The sequence below is a fragment of the Macaca mulatta genome, chromosome 10 (assembly GCF_049350105.2).
Source record: "Macaca mulatta isolate MMU2019108-1 chromosome 10, T2T-MMU8v2.0, whole genome shotgun sequence".
Lineage (NCBI taxonomy): Eukaryota > Metazoa > Chordata > Mammalia > Primates > Cercopithecidae > Macaca > Macaca mulatta.
Genome location: NC_133415.1, coordinates 100,436,936 through 100,453,515, shown reverse-complemented (window position 1 = coordinate 100,453,515; position 16,580 = coordinate 100,436,936). Strand labels below are relative to the sequence as shown.

Sequence of the window (16,580 nt, the reverse complement as noted above, 5' to 3'; positions counted from 1 at the left end):
CAAATATAAAGTAATATACGGCCGGGCATGGTGGCTCATGCTGTAATCCCAGCACTTTGGGAGGCCGAGGCAGGTGGATTACCTGAGGTCAGGAGTTCGAGACCAGCCTGACCAACATGGTGAAACCCTGTCTCTACTAAAAATAGAAAAAATTAGCCGGGCATGGTGACAGGCACCTGTAATTTCACCTACTCGGGAGACTGAGGCAGGAGAATCGCTTGAACCCAGGAGGCAGAGGTTGCAGTGAGCCAAGATCATACCACTGCACTCCAGCCTGAGCATGACAAAGCAAGACTCTGTCTCAAAAAAAAAAAAAAAAAGTAATATCCATCAGCGTAAACAGATTGTACTTTGAATTGTCAAAATAATTCTTTGCTACTTCTTTTTAATTGTGAAAATTAATCTCAAAAAGCCTGAAGATAAGTTACTGAGTATGGCATAAAATGGCTGAATGACTGCAAAAATAGCAATATTTCTTTAAAAATATTCTGTATTATGTATATTATATATGCATATTACAAACATACACATACATATGTAATAGCAATAGCTATGTTTTATGTTTATGTATACCTACTCCAGTTTTATATCACTTGGTAAAGGTCCACATTATAAAATTAGTGTTACACAAAGCAAAGAATACAGGCTAAGTCAGGCAGACAGAGCTATAAATTTTCTTATTAGCCATGATCTTGGACAATAACCCAATCTCTGTTACCAAGCCTCTGTTTCTTTATCTCTGAGATGGGGCATATATGACAAACCCTTGGCATCCTCATTTACACTTAGGTGACCATAAGAGTAACCCCGAAGGTAAATAAAAATAATATTGCCACAGTGCTTAATTTCATTAATGCATCTTACCAATCACAATGTCTTTAATTTTTTATTTCTATGATTAAAAAAGGCAGACCAAGACTGAAACTCAGGTTGACGTCAAGAATGACTCCCAGCCAGGCACAGTGGCTCACAACTGTAATCCCAGCACTTTGGGAGCAGAGGCAGGCGAATCACTTGAGGTCAAGAGTTCGAGACCAGTCTGGACAACATGGTGAAACCCCATCCCTACTAAAAATACTAAAATTAGCCGGGCATGGTGGCACGTGCCTGTAGTCCCAATTGTTTGGGAGGCTGTGGCAGGAAAATTACTTGAACCCAAGAAGTGGAGGTTGCAGTGAAGCAAGATCACACCATTGCACTCCAGCCTGGGTGACAGAGCAAGACTCCATCTCAAAAAAAAAAAAAAAAAAAAAAAACTACTCCCAATAATTCTCATTAAATTACCTGTAATTTTTTTTAAACATGTTTCTTTATGACAAATAGGCTTGAAGTTAGAGTAAAGAAACACTAAATTCTGATGCAAAATGCCATTTGGAGAGAAAACCAGGTGCCCCTAAATTTGTTTTTTTAATTTATTTGGGGGATTTAAAGTGCCAAACATACCCAACTCAAAATGCCAAGAATTTTAGTGAAATTCTTTTAGGGTTGCATAAGAAACATGAAAAATGATACACATAAAGCACTCATTGTAGTAGGTATACATTTTTATGATAGTACAGATTAAAAATAGTAACATTTACAAAAATTTCCAAAATAAAAATGTACGTATACACACATACAGAGAGAGGGAGGGAAAGAGTTTTTACCTGAAAGATCATGTCTGGTAATAAAGCTCTCAGGGTTTGATGGAAATGCTCTTTCACCTGTAGTAATGCGGCGTGCCACACAGATCATACAAGATTGCAAATCTATAATAAAAAATTCACCCTGATAAGGATTATGCTTAACTTTTGGATATGTATGTTCAATAGGCAAGCAAGGACATGGAATTCAGTAAGAAGAGTTATAACAGAAGTTTCAAAACTCCAAGTACGGCTACTATTTGTTTCATGAACATCACAAACATATGATAGCTCTTACCTTCCCCTTCCTCCATCATAGCTCGTGGCTGAGACAGGGCAAAGCACTGCATTGTTTCATATCTCTGGCGCATTTCAGGACTGGCGTTTATGTCTTCCAGAATATCATGTGGTGTTTTCATCAACATACGGCAATTAAATGTATGGCTTTTTTGTCTCTGGGTCTCATTTGTCCAGGAAACTCCATTAACTTTGGAAAACAAATTGAAATGACATTTTAAAAAGCTTGTAACTCATTCTATGACCATTATCAAGAATTCAAGCTGCATTTTCTCATTATGCATGTTTTCCATAGTTATATCTATACTAACATTTCAGGCTGGCAATATACAAAACATATGAATAATTTCAACTTTAACAGAAATCTCACTGCATATTTTGTAACTATATGCCTCTTAAAATGTATACCAAATTTTTAATTCACTGACACCATATGTCAAAATTTTGCTATTAAATCACATGCCTTTCTACCCTCATTTGATGGCTGGACTTCCTAAAAGATACATTCAATTTTCTAAGAAATGGTCAAGGAAAAAAATTTAACCTATTTACAAAATACACATTAAAAGCCTACCTGTAGATTTTGGTAAATTTTTAAGAAAATCCTTTCTGTCTTCTTCATGTAAGATATTGTAAACACTTGTGTTAACCAGGTCCTCTTGCTTATATTGCAGGTATTGTGTGACATTTTCTGACACAAATACAATGTTTCCATCTCGATTCACCACAAATAGGAAACCATCCAATGCCTAAAATAGGATATGTTAATACAGGCTGTTATTAACTGAATCGTATACTCCTTCCTCTAATTCTTAAATTGAAACTCCAACCATCAACATAACTGTATTTGGAAACAAGACCTTCAAGGAGATAATTAAAGATAAATGAGGTCATATGGGTGGGGACCCTAATCCAATATGACCGGTATCCTATAAGGGGAGAGAAAGACACCAGGAATGTGCATGCAGAGAAAAGGCCATGGGAGAACACAGTGACAAGAAATGGAGAATCCAATCCTGCCGACACCTTGATCCTGGACTTCCAGCCTCCAACACTGTAAGAAATAAATTTATTTGGTTTAACCTACCAAGTCTGTGGTATTTTGTTACAGTAGTATCAGCAAACAGCAGCCATAGTAATAAGCAAAATGTGTAAAAACTACTGCTGACTTAATTACTGCAAACAACTATAAGCCACCATTACTACTAACATTAGCACCATTATTACAGGCCTTATTGGGGGGGAAAAAAAAGAAGAATTGGGGGTGGCAGAGTGTGTACATAAATATGTTCAGCATGAAATCTGAATTAATGTCTAATCTAATTTTTAAAGAATTGTATCTTCAAAGGAGCTTTTAAAAGTGAGAAAAGCATCCTTAGCTCTTCCCATTTTTTCCATTTGATGCCAAGTCAAGCTACAGAAACTGCTACAGCATTCCTTAATGAGAATTTACAAAGACGAATTTCACAACTGATCAACTAAAAGTAGTTGGAACAAACTACCTGAAACAAAAAGAAGTTGACAAGTTAACTTTATGAAGGGCTTCAGCCCCTAAACAAATACAATGCACATATTTAAGTGTTAACAATTCCTCAAGAATATAAAACCAAAGCGTGCCATGTGATTAATCATGCAAAAATTCACCAAAAATGTCTGAGCTAAAACGTACAGTCATCATCCCCCGGTATCTGTGTAAGATTGGTTCCAAGACCTTCCAAAGACGGCAAAATCCAAGGATGCTCAAGTCCCTGATATAAAATGGTGTATTTGCCTATAGCCTATGCATATATATTCCAATATAATTTAAATCATCTCTAGATTACTTATAATACCTAATACAATGTAAATGCTATATAAATAGTCATCACACTGAAGTATTTTTTTATTGGTTTTTTTTTTTTTTTTGAGACTGAGTCTTGCTCTGTCACCCAGGCCAGAGTGCAGTGGCGCAATCTAGGCTCACTGCAAGCTCCACCTCCCAGGTTCACGCCATTCTCCTGCCTCAGCCTCCTGAGTAGTAGCTGGGACTACAGGCACCCACCACCACGCCCAGCTATTTTTTATATTTTTAGTAGAGACGGGGTTTCACCATGTTAGCCAGGATGGTCTCAATCTCCTGACCTCGTGATCCACCCGCCTTGGCCTCCCAAAGTGCTGGGATTACAGGCGTGAGCCACTGCGCCCAGCCATATTTTTTATTGTTTTAACATTATTTTTTATTTCTTCCCCAGCCTCCAAATCTGCAGTGCAAAACCCATGGATATGAAAGGGCCATTTGTACCCAAATATCTCTGTGAAATTACAGGTTACCTTTCCTTTCCTGCTTCTTTATATTTTTATGTTTGTATATGTGTGATTTCTCAATTTGCAACTATATTTTTACTAGGGGGCCAAGGCTTCCTGAATTATGTATATTGTAAATTTAAGAGCATTTTACCATCATATTCAGAATACTGAATTGTCTCAAAGAAAAATGTTTTCTTTTTGTTCTCATTTCCTAACCAAAATTTATTCTTTTTTTATAACTTTATAATAAATCAAACTGCAACACAGCTTACTGGACAGTTAAAATCTTTATACTTGCCTGAAGTAAAAGCGGTCCTAAGGAGTCTTTATCAATAACTCCCTGCCCTGTAGAAGATACATCGGCTTTTTGAACATCATCATCATTGGAAATAGTTTTTCCTGAAAAGACAGAAGGTGGTATAACAAATAACACACTTATCAGTTATAGATTAAATCATCTTGAAATAGTCCCCAGAAGAGACATAAAGATACACATGCACATGCCCATACATACATACAAAACGTTTCCTCATAAGAGAATGATGCTACAATATTATAACATCAAAACTAAACTTCATAGTTACCCAGGAAGCCAGAAGATACCTAAATTGTTTCACTACTAAATGTACTATCCCACAGCTTCCTGAAAGGGAACTAACAAATGACAGGGAATTGTCTGTTAACCATTTCTAAAGAGCACAGCTGGGCCGGGCGCGGTGGCTCAAGCCTGTAATCCCAGCACTTTGGGAGGCCGAGACGGGCGGATCACGAGGTCAGGAGATCGAGACCATCTTGGCTAACACGGTGAAACCCCGTCTCTACTAAAAAATACAAAAAACTAGCCAGGGGAGGTGGCGGGCGCCTGTAGTCCCAGCTACTCGGGAGGCTGAGGTGGGAGAATGGTGTAAACCCAGGAAGCGGAGCTTGCAGTGAGCTGAGATCCGGCCACTGCACTCCAGCCTGGGCGACAGAGCAAGACTCTGTCTCCAAAAAAAAAAAAAAAAAAAAACCATAGCTGGAGGCCTGGTGCAGTGGCTCACGCCTGTAATCCCAGCACTATGGGAGGCTGAGGCAGGTGGATCACCTGAGGTCAGGAGTTTGAGACCAGCCTGGCCAACATGGTGAAACTCCGTCTCTACTAAAAATACAAAACTTAGCTAGGCGTGGTGGCGGGTGCCTGTAATCCTAGCTACTTGGGAGGCTGAGGCAGGAGAATCTCTTGAACCCAGGAGGTGGAGGTTGTAGTGAGCTGAGATCACACCACTGCACTCTAGCCCCGGTGACAAAGCGAGACACTGTCTCAAAATAAATAAATATATAAATAACAAAAAGCACAGCTGGTCAACACTTTGTCTATTCCCATACTTGTTAGCCTCTACCAGTTGTAGTCTCTACCCAAATAAAGGAGCAAAAAGGCAAATATAGCAACAAGTCCCTTCTAAAACAGGGGTCCCCGACCCCCAGGCCATAGACAAATATCAGTCCATGGCCTGTTAGGAATGGGGCGGCACAGCAGGAGGTCAGCAGTGGGCAAGTGAGCAAAGTTTAATCTGTATTTACAACAGCCCCTCCCCATCGCTCACATTACCACCTGAGTTCCACATCCTGTCAGCTCAGAAGCAGCATTAGATTCTCACAGGTGTGCAAACCCTAATGTGAACTCCGCATGCGAGGGATCTAGGTTGTGTGCTCCTTATGATTCTCTAATGCCTGATGATCTTGTCACCCCCAGATGGACCCGTCTAGCTGCAGGAAAACAAGCTCAGGGCTCCCACTGATTTCTGCATTATGGTGAGTCGTATAATTATTTCATTATATGTTACAATGTAATCATAATAGAAATAAAGTACACCACAAATATAATGCACTTGAATCATCCTGAAACCATCCCTTCTACCACGTCCATGGAAAAACTGGCTTCCACAAAACCAGTCCCTGGTGCCAAAAAGGTTGGGAACCACTGCTGTTTTAAAAGACATGAGTGTTTTTATTACCTTGTTCTTTTATTTGACGTATCTGTCTTACTGTTTCCTTCAAAATCGCACATTTATCTGGTTTGACATTGAAATTGTCAATATCACTAAGATTGGCAGATATCAGCTCAGCCAATTCTTCAATATATTTACTTTCCTGCTCCCGTCTCCGCTTTTCACCACTGCAGGTAAGACTAAGGGAAAAAGGGTAGAGAGGGAGGAAAGGAGACATAATACATATCACAAAAGAGCTGTTAGCAGAATCAGCCCCTATACAACACTATTACCTTTTTTTTTTTTTCCTTGAGACGGAGTTTCGCTCTTGTTGCCCAGGCTGGAGTACAATGGTGTGATCTCAGCTCAATGCAACCTCTGCCTCCCGGATTCAGGCGATTCTCCTGCCTCAGCCTCCCTAGTAGCTGGGATTACAGGCATGCGCCACCATACCTGGCTAATTTTTGCATTTTTAGTAGAGATGAGGTTTCACCATGTTGGTCAGGCTGGTCTTGAACTCCTAACCTCAGGTGATCCACCCGCCCTGGCCTCCCAAAGTGCTGGGATTACAGGTATGAGCCACCACACCCAGCCTATTATTTTCATATGTAAACAAACTAAACTCAGCCAATGTAAACTATCAAAAATGCTGTCTTGGAGAAGCAGTACAACATAATAGAGATTCACGTAAACCTAAATCCAGTTCCATCTTTGTTAGCTAGGTGGCCTTGGGCAGAGTTAGCCTCAGTTACTTCATCTAGAAAATATGAATAAATAATCTTTACTTCTTAGAGATAATAAAACAACTAACAAATAATAACAAAAACACTGGTAGTTACTTACTAATGATGAAGTTTTATTCATCATAGATTGATATTTTTCAACTATCACATTAAACCTCAATTGACACTGACTTTGGCAAATACTTTAAAAGCTATGGAGTAGTGTTGTATAGATTACATTATTTTGTTTCTAATTTTTAAGCTTCTCATTTCACTTGGTAAAAAAAGGATGCAACCTAACAAATGATAAAATATCAACTTATAACCCATTCTTAAAAGACAGCAAAGATTCTTACTTATAATAACTGTCAGGCCTCTGAGCCCAAGCCTGCATGTTTACATCCAGATGGCCTGAAGCAACTGAAGATCCACAAAAGAAGTGAAAATAGCCTTAACTGAGGACATTCCACCATTGTGATTTGTTTATGCCCCACTCTAACTGATCAATGTACTTTGTAATCTCCCCCACCCTTAAGAAGGTTCTTTGTAATCTCCCCACTCTTAAGAAGGTTCTTTGTAATTCTCCCCACCCTTGAGAATGTACTTTGTGAGATCCACCCCCTGCCCAGGAAACATTGCTAACTCCACTGCCTATCCCAAAAACCTGTAAGAACTAATGATAATCCCACTACCCTTTTGCTGGCCCTCTTTTCGGACTCAGCCCGCCTGCACGCAGGTGAAATAAACAGCCTTGTTGCTCACGCAAAGCCTGTTTGGTGGTCTCTTCACATGGACACATATGACATAACCTTGGTCATCTATTTGTAACTCCTACCCCGCCCTCCATTCAGAAATTCTTATAGTATCACAAATTGTTAATATTCTACCTTCTATCTGAATCAGCAATAAAAAAAAAAAAACTTCTATTACATCAGAAAGATGTCCATCTCATCAGTAACACTCTATTTACCATGAAGTGAAACCACCAAAAAATCTAACCAGAGAATGTAAATGACCAGAAGTTAAAATGTTATCCTTAAACAAAGGCAGAGGGAGGAGAACAAGTGTGGTAAAGCACCAGGAAATAAGTCACCTACCCTTGTCCTGGAGCATCACATGGCAATTTGTGTTTTCGTGAATCAGTGGCCAGTGGATCCAAGTTTTCTCCTAATCCACTCATCTTGAATATACATCAGCAACTAAGAATAATTAGAAATAAGATAAGCACATTAAAAAATATACATGACTCTATGAAGGTGTTATATGACTGAATGCATCTTGTAATTCAGAACTACTTTCTTTAAACAGATAATTCCCAATATTCTTTTTCATAAATGCCTATACTGAAAACAACCTCAGATTTCACATTCTAATATAACTATGCAGAATGTATGTACAACTCCAAGTCAGAAATGTTCCTCAAGTCCTACTAAAAATGTGTCTCTTGCAGGGAATGGTGGCTCATGCCTGTAGTCCCAGCACTTTGGGAGGTCGAGGCAGGTAGATCACCTGAGGTCAGGAGTTTGAGACCAGCCTGACCAACATGGTGAAACCCCATCTCTACTAAAAATAAAAAATTAGCTGGCCATGGTGGCGGGCGCCTGTAATCCTAGTTATTTGGGAGGCTGAGGCAGGAGAATCACTAGAACCAGGAGGTGGAGGTTGCAGTAAGCCGAGATGGCACCACTGCACTCCAGCCTGGGTGACAAGAGCTAGACTCAAAAAAAAAAAAAAAAAAAAAAATTGACTGATGGAAAAATAGGATGCTTTGGTTAAAATTTCATTGATGAAGAAGATAAATGTAGAGTACTTCTTGTTGAGAAAGATGAGCAGGTTTTAATACTCAGTAACAATTTAAGACATCTACTAAGCTCTCATTTGCTAAGAATTTTATCTGTACTAAACTCTTGTTTAGAATAAGGCATTCACTGTTGTAAAGAATTACATGTCAACCAACGAACCTCAACGATTCTAAACTATTTTTTACTTATTAAAATGCATCTTGCGTTCCAGCTAAATTCTGAGACATATGTTGGAGGACATAAATTTCCACTAGGTGGCAGAATGCTACCAGGAAGGAAGACAGATTTATAAAAATGAAAATTTACTCAAGATGCTGATCAAACTTCAAATGTGTAGCTTTAAAAAAAAAAACAAAGCAAAAAAAAACAAAAAAAATTAAAAATTAAAATCACAATATAAATCAGAAAATCTAGATTGCAACATTGTCTTTACAGATGCACTAAATATGTATTAATTACCAAGAAAATTCATTCTATAACTTTGGTTGTAAAACGGAAAGGCTAAAAAGCTGAGATGATTTCAATATTTGCTTTTTTCCCCATGACAAGTTTAAATGGAGGACAGAAAAATACTTAAAATAACCTTTATTAGTAGTGGCTCACTATTATGACTTTAAAGCACAGTCAGATCACACAATCTTGGGGGTACTGTATTTTAAAAAAGACAAAGAAAGTCTGTAAACAGTCCAGATTTTAAAGGAAGCTATAAGAAAATACAACTAAATACAATATTTGATCCTAGACTGAATCCTGCGCTGGAGGTAAGAAAATGCTATAAAGAATATTATTGGATCAACTGACAAAATTAGAATATGGACAACTGACATAAAAGTATGTTGTCAATATTAAATATACTTAAGTTGATAAATGAACTATGGTTATTTAAGAGACCAATATTCTTAGTATAATATTTGGGGTAAGAGGGTATTACATATGCAAATTATCCTCACATGGTTAAGAAAACTTGCATATATAATGAGTGAGTTGAATAAACCTGGGAACCAGGACAGGCAGGGCAAGGATGAGGAAGGGAGTTGATACTAGGTGAATCCTGATGAGGGGATAAACTGAAAAACTCTTCATACTATTTTCTTGCAACCTTGCTTTAGTTTAAAATTTTCCTCAAATAAAAGAGTTTTAAACTTAAAGGTATGTTCAGTTTTGATTTTCCAATTTTCATATTTAAAAAGAGTATCTCAAGTAATCCCAGTGCTTTGGGAGGCTCAGGCAGGAGAATCACTTGAGTTTGAGCCCCATCTGTTCAACACAGTAACACCCTGTCTCTACAAATTTTTTAAAAACCTAAGCCAGGCATCATGGTGTACACCTATAGCATTAACTACTTAGGAGTAAAACAGGAAGACTGCTTGAGCCCAGGAGTTTGAGACTGCAGTGAGCTGTGATCACGCCAATGCACTCCAGCCTCGGTGACCAAGTGAGACTCTGTCTCTTAATAATAATAATAAATTAAATAATTAAAAAGAACCAGGCGCAGTGGCTCACAACTGTAATCCCAGCATTTTGGGAGGCTGAGGCGGGTGGATCACAAGGTCAGGAGTTCGAGACCAGCCTGGCCAATATGGTGAAACCCCGTCTCTACTAAAAATACAAAAAGTAGCTGGGCATGGTGGCATGCGCCTGTAGTCCCGGCTACTAGGGAGGCTGAGGCAGGAGAATCGCATGAACCCGGGAGACAGAGGTTGCAGTAAGCTGAGACCCAGCCACTGCACTCCAGCCTGGGTAACAGAGAGCGACTTCATCTCAAAAAAATAAATAAATAAAATAAAAAGAATAGTGATTCCATTCCTTAAGTACAAAAATAGAATAATTCTTGCTATGTCTCTATAATTGGTTTTATATTTGTTTCATTCAAAGGTTATTTTTAAATTGAATGGCAAACTATCCATTGAGTAACAACTTTTTTTTTTTTTTTTTTTAAGACAGGTTCTTACTGTGTCACCCAGGCTGAAGTGCAGTGGCACAATCTCAGCTCACTGCAACCTCGGCTTCCCAGGCTCAAGCAATCCTCCTGCCTCAGTATCCCAAGCAGCTGGGATAACAGGTGAGCACCACCACGCCCAGCTAATTTTTGTATTTTTTTGGAGAGAGGGTCTCACCAAGTTGCCCAGGCTGGTCTTGAACTCCTGGGTTCAAGTTATCTGCCTGCCTCAGCCTCCCAAAGTGCTGGGATTACAGGTATGACCCACCACACCCAGTCTACATTTCTTTATTTTAAATATGTAATTTATTCCACATTCTAGATATTATTTCCTTACTTTGGCTTTTGTCTATAAGCTGAATCCCTGAAACAAATGGATAAACTATTCGGTGGATAACAGCACTTCTTTAATTTGAAATATATAATTTCGCCTATATTCTCAATATTATTTCCTTTCTTTGGTATTAAGTTGGTATTAAATATAAGGGGTCTACCACATAATAGGTGGTCAGTAAATGTCTTGAATAAATATTGAACACATATAAAAGCAACATTCAACCTACTAAATCATAGTGTAGAATTTTCCTTTATTCTGATCTATAACAATCATTCAGTGCAATCCTACTGCTTTAAACTCTTTAAATGTTTACTTCTACAGTTGATATACAGTGTTATAATAAATTCTGGCAGCATAAATTAAATCAATAGAAAAACTAAGCCATGACAATCTCTTAATATGCAAAAAAATTAATAAGTACAAATATCAGTTTAAACCAGAAACGCAGATCATTTGTGTTAAGTCAATGTTTATGTGCATATAATGAAACCTAAATATGTCTACCTATATCCATAGACACATGCAGCTTTTTCTCTTGATCTTACAAAACAAGCTACACTGTACACATAAGCCTGTGCCATCTTCCTGCTACCAGACTTACTCCTTCACAGAGTCAAACCTAATTATCCAAAAAGGTACTAAGGGAAGGCTGGCAGGGGTGCCTCATGCTTGTAATCCCAGCACTTTGGGAGGCCGAGGTGGGCGGATCACCTGAGGTCGGGAGTTTGAGAGACCAGCCTGACCAATGTGGAGAAACCCCATCTCTACTGAAAATACAAAATTAGCCAGGGACGGTGGTGCATGTCTGTAATTCCAGCTACTCAGGAGGCTGAGACAGAATTGCTTGAACCTGGGAGGTGGAGGTTGCGGTGAGCCAAAATCGGGCCTGGGCAACAAGAGTGAATTCTGTCTCAAAAAAAAAAAAAAACCTAAGGGAAAATAACTTAAAATCATGAAAAAGGTGCTTACCCAAATATGAAGGTATAATTATTTAAGATATAAAATATTTCTATCTTATTTTTGTTTTGTTTTGTTTTGCTTTTGAGACGGAGTCTCACTTTGTCACCCAGACTGGAGTGCAGTGGCACGATCTCAGTTCACTGCAACCTCCGCCTCCCGGGTTCAAATGATTGTCTTGCCTCAGCCTCCCGAGTAGCTGGGATTATAGGTGTGTGCCACCACACCTGGCTAATTTTTGTATTTTCAATAGAGTCAGGGTTTCACCAAGTTGGCCAGGCTGGTCTCGAACTCCTGACCACAACTGATCTGCCCGCCTCAGCCTCCCAAAGCGCTGCAATTACAGGCATGTGCCACCATGTCCAGTCTCTATCTTGGTTTTTCAGGAATAGGTTGGGTAGATTTGTAGTTCTTAATTAGACATGGACAAACCTTAGGTACATTACTGTATAACTGTAGGACACCAGAATGTCTAAGAATAAATGACAAATTGTTTTACAACAAAAAGCGAAGTAGAGCAAACATCTCCTGAATTTCATTAAACTAAAGAAAAAGCTCAATATGAGAAATAAAAAAGCATTTTTGGTCCCCAAAGTAATAATTTCAACATATACAATATTATATTCCTGAGCACAAATGACTATGACAAACCCTTCAGGTAGTTTTCTATTTGGTATTAATCTTAGTTATAAACAAAAAATCAAAAATGGCATTTGTTTTAGTTGCCATACCTGTTGTCTCCTTCTCATTGGGGGGATGTTAGTTTGGTAGATTACTCATTTTAAGATATAAAAGGTAAATGTCTAGCACACACTAGATCTAGATCACTTTCAGTCAACAGTCAAGAATGAAGATGAGAGAGGGGAGCAAGGCATGTACCAAGACCATGAAGTTCTTAACCGGTAAGAAACATGGATCAATAACTGCCTGAGACTAGCTTACAGTTTTACATCTTAAATTACAACCCATCTAGTTTGGAGAATATATGGAGTTGATAAAATCCATCTTCAAAGGGGAAATAATATAGCACAACAGTCTCACAGTAAGTTTGATTATAAGAACAGTCTAGGCCAGGCGCGGTGGCTCACACCTGTAATCCCAGCACTTTGGGAGGCCGAGGTGGGTGGATCACCTGAGGTCAGGAGTTCAAGACCAGCCTGGCCAATATGGTGAAATCCCATCTCTACTAAAACTACAAAAATTAGCTGGGTGTGGTGGCATGCACATGTAGTTCCCACTACTCGGGAGGCTGCGGCAGGAGAAAAGCTTGAACCCGGGAGGCGGAGGTTGCCAGTGAGCCAAGACCGCTCCACTGCACTCCAGCCTGGGTGACAGAGTGAGACTCTGCCTAAAAAAGAAAAAAAAATAACAGTCTATTAACATAAAGTCCCTTCTTAATTCTGACTCCCTACAATTAGATATTATCACCGATAGTTGAATATAAAAGAAATTAGGGCCTATACTTGCCCCCAAGTAATCTGTCCTCCTGAAGTTATATCATACATCCAACTGTGAGATGCATCCATATTTTGAAGTTTCCACTGCACCTCTAATGCACTTCCAAGAAGAGACACAATCCAGTCTCAGAAGCCTTTTCAAGCCCCTGGCCCCAAAGTATTGAAAAGAACTAGAAGGAGGAACTTCTCGTTTTATCAGAATTCAAAGGCTAAAACCGAGTCAATCTTTCAATATAAACTCTACTACCCAGATCCATAAGCCATTTTTACAACTATTTTCCTTATCTAAAATGTTTCTACTAAAAAAAGTTCTATGCTACACTACTTAAATGTATTAAATATGGCAATGCACACTAAGACTGCATTTTTAAAAAGGCTGGGCGGGGTGGCTCACGCCTGTAATCCCAGCACTTTGGGAGGCCAAGGTGGGCGGATCACCTGAGGTCTGGAGTTCAAGACCAGCCTGACCAACATAGTAAAACCCCATCTCTACTAAAACTACAAAAATTAGCTGGGTGTGGTGGCATGCACATGTAGTTCCCACTACTCGGGAGGCTGCGGCAGGAGAAAAGCTTGAACCCGGGAGGCGGAGGTTGCCAGTGAGCCAAGACCGCTCCACTGCACTCCAGCCTGGGTGACAGAGTGAGACTCTGCCTAAAAAAGAAAAAAAAATAACAGTCTATTAACATAAAGTCCCTTCTTAATTCTGACTCCCCACAATTAGATATTATCACCGATAGTTGAATATAAAAGAAATTAGGGCCTATACTTGCCCCCAAGTAATCTGTCCTCCTGAAGTTATATCATACATCCAACTGTGAGATGCATCCATATTTTGAAGTTTCCACTGCACCTCTAATGCACTTCCAAGAAGAGACACAATCCAGTCTCAGAAGCCTTTTCAAGCCCCTGGCCCCAAAGTATTGAAAAGAACTAGAAGGAGGAACTTCTCGTTTTATCAGAATTCAAAGGCTAAAACCGAGTCAATCTTTCAATATAAACTCTACTACCCAGATCCATAAGCCATTTTTACAACTATTTTCCTTATCTAAAATGTTTCTACTAAAAAAAGTTCTATGCTACACTACTTAAATGTATTAAATATGGCAATGCACACTAAGACTGCATTTTTAAAAAGGCTGGGCGGGGTGGCTCACGCCTGTAATCCCAGCACTTTGGGAGGCCAAGGTGGGCGGATCACCTGAGGTCTGGAGTTCAAGACCAGCCTGACCAACATAGTAAAACCCCATCTCTACTAAAAATACAAAATTAGCCAGGCGTGGTGGCACATGCCTGTAATCCCAGTTACTTGGGGGGTTGAGACAGGAGGATTGCTTGAACCCAGGAGGTGGACGTTGCAGTGAGCAGAGATTGTGCCACTGCATTCCAGCATTGCACTCCAGCCTAGACAACAAAAACGAAACTCGGTCTCAAAAAACAAACAAACAAACAAAAACCTGCATTTAAGCAATATATTCTATGCAATTACTTTTTTTAGGAAGGGGGGTGCAGTGGTGCAACCTCAGCTCACTGCAACCTCCACCTCCCGGGTTCAAGCAATTCTCCTGCCTCAGCCTCCCAAGTAGCTGGGACTACAGGCGCCTGCCACCACCCCGGCTAGTTTTTGTATTTTTAGTAGAAATGGGGTTTTACCATATTGGTCAGGCTGGTCTCAAACTCCTGACCTCAAGTGATCCACCTGCCTCGGCCTCCCAAAGAGTTGGGATTACAGGCGTGAGCCACCGCGTCTGGTCACAATTACTTTAATGTAGAATAGTAACAATTAGAATACCTTTCAATGCTATCAAAATCTAATGCTATTTCTATATTATATGAAAAAGTTCAAAGTATATCCATAAGATTTAAAATGAACAAGTATCTTAAAACAACTGGATAGAATGTTTCCTATAAATACTATAGGCCTTTCTATACGTAACATTCAAGCTATGGAACATGCTGAAGCTTAGACATCAACGGAATATATAATAAATTGCTAGAAAATGAACTTTCATGGAATAACTAATTAAAGCTAAAAAGCAGCAAAGGATTATATCTGCTAGCTCAAAAACCATGAAAATTTTGGTATTAGGCTTAGCAGCACTTATCAGCTTTCCTTTTGGTTATTTGGGATTAAGACAGGAGGGAAAAAGTTTGATTATACTCAGCAAATTAGCCAAATGGACAAGGATACAGGAAATACTCCAGGTCCAAAAGGAAAAGATATCAATCAACACTACCAGTGTTCATTAGGCATGCAAGAAGTTATTTTGGGGGACCTAAGAAAAGCTATACTGTGCCAAAACAGGAGATGGGTTATCCAGTAAATCTAAATTGACATAGGGACCAACTAAAATGGTTTACTTTTCCTGAATTAATAAGGGAGAAATGAGGAGATAATTTTGTGGTAGTACAATGCTAGGCATCTCACATACACTGGATAATTTATTTACCAGGACCCTCCAGAGTATGTATTACTACAATAGTCCCATTTTACAGATAGGGAAATGGCTAAATAACTTTCCACTAGATCACACACAGACTCTGGATGGCAGAGCTAGAACTACAATATTTTTTCAGACTTCATAACCAACAAAATATGTATCAAATGTTTCTTGGGCATTTTATTCCACCCCCAAACACCACCAAAACAAGCCATTTATACCACTGAATCACACTATAGCCAACCAGTTAGCCAGAAAATTTCTCAGCTTATCAGTAAGAACACTGAGAGGTTATGACAGCCATAGTTTAGGGGCATGCAGTATTAGGGACAGAGGCAAGGAGTTGCTCAAGCTTAGCAGATACTAATGCTCCCCTCAAGCACCTTACCTAACCATTACCCTCCAAAGTCACTAAACTGCCCTTTGTGGTGTTCTAATATTACCCATGACCCTTACTTCCACTTGAGATGGTCAATGGCTCACATAGCAAAAGGAAAATTTGAGATCGAAAAGTACAAACTATACCCTAAAATGGTCAGTCAAGTATTGTTATTCTTTGGTTTGCTATGATGAAATGGTGGAGCTACTTGACTATCCCAGCAGCAATTTAGTTTATCCATGAGGCTTGTTTCCCTAACTTATATAAGGTATGATTAAATACACTAATTAGAGAGAGGTTTGGTGTATTTCTTGAGAATCACAGTAACTTAGAGAATTTTTTTCAAACAGCTATGGATCTGAACTGGTTTATTA

At 39.1% G+C, this 16,580-nt stretch overlaps 1 protein-coding gene across 16 annotated transcripts in view; it reads right to left on the bottom strand.

The window, feature by feature from the left end:
- NCOA3 (nuclear receptor coactivator 3) overlaps positions 1-16,580 on the bottom strand; it is a 159,269-nt gene that overhangs the window by 24,544 nt on the left and 118,145 nt on the right. For 13 of the 16 annotated variants that reach the window (XM_015148801.3, XM_077951948.1, XM_077951955.1 and 10 more), the window contains 6 exons: positions 7,992-8,093; positions 6,200-6,372; positions 4,504-4,604; positions 2,494-2,668; positions 1,921-2,109; positions 1,647-1,748 (listed from right to left, as the gene is read on the bottom strand). In XM_015148801.3, the coding sequence (XP_015004287.3) occupies positions 1,647-1,748; positions 1,921-2,109; positions 2,494-2,668; positions 4,504-4,604; positions 6,200-6,372; positions 7,992-8,074 (823 nt within the window). In that variant the 5' untranslated portion in view covers positions 8,075-8,093. Of the gene's footprint in view, positions 1-1,646; positions 1,749-1,920; positions 2,110-2,493; positions 2,669-4,503; positions 4,605-6,199; positions 6,373-6,465; positions 6,930-7,991; positions 8,094-16,580 lie in introns of all 16 variants that reach the window. The other 3 variants (XM_077951960.1, XM_077951959.1, XM_077951958.1) reach the window with 2 other exon arrangements.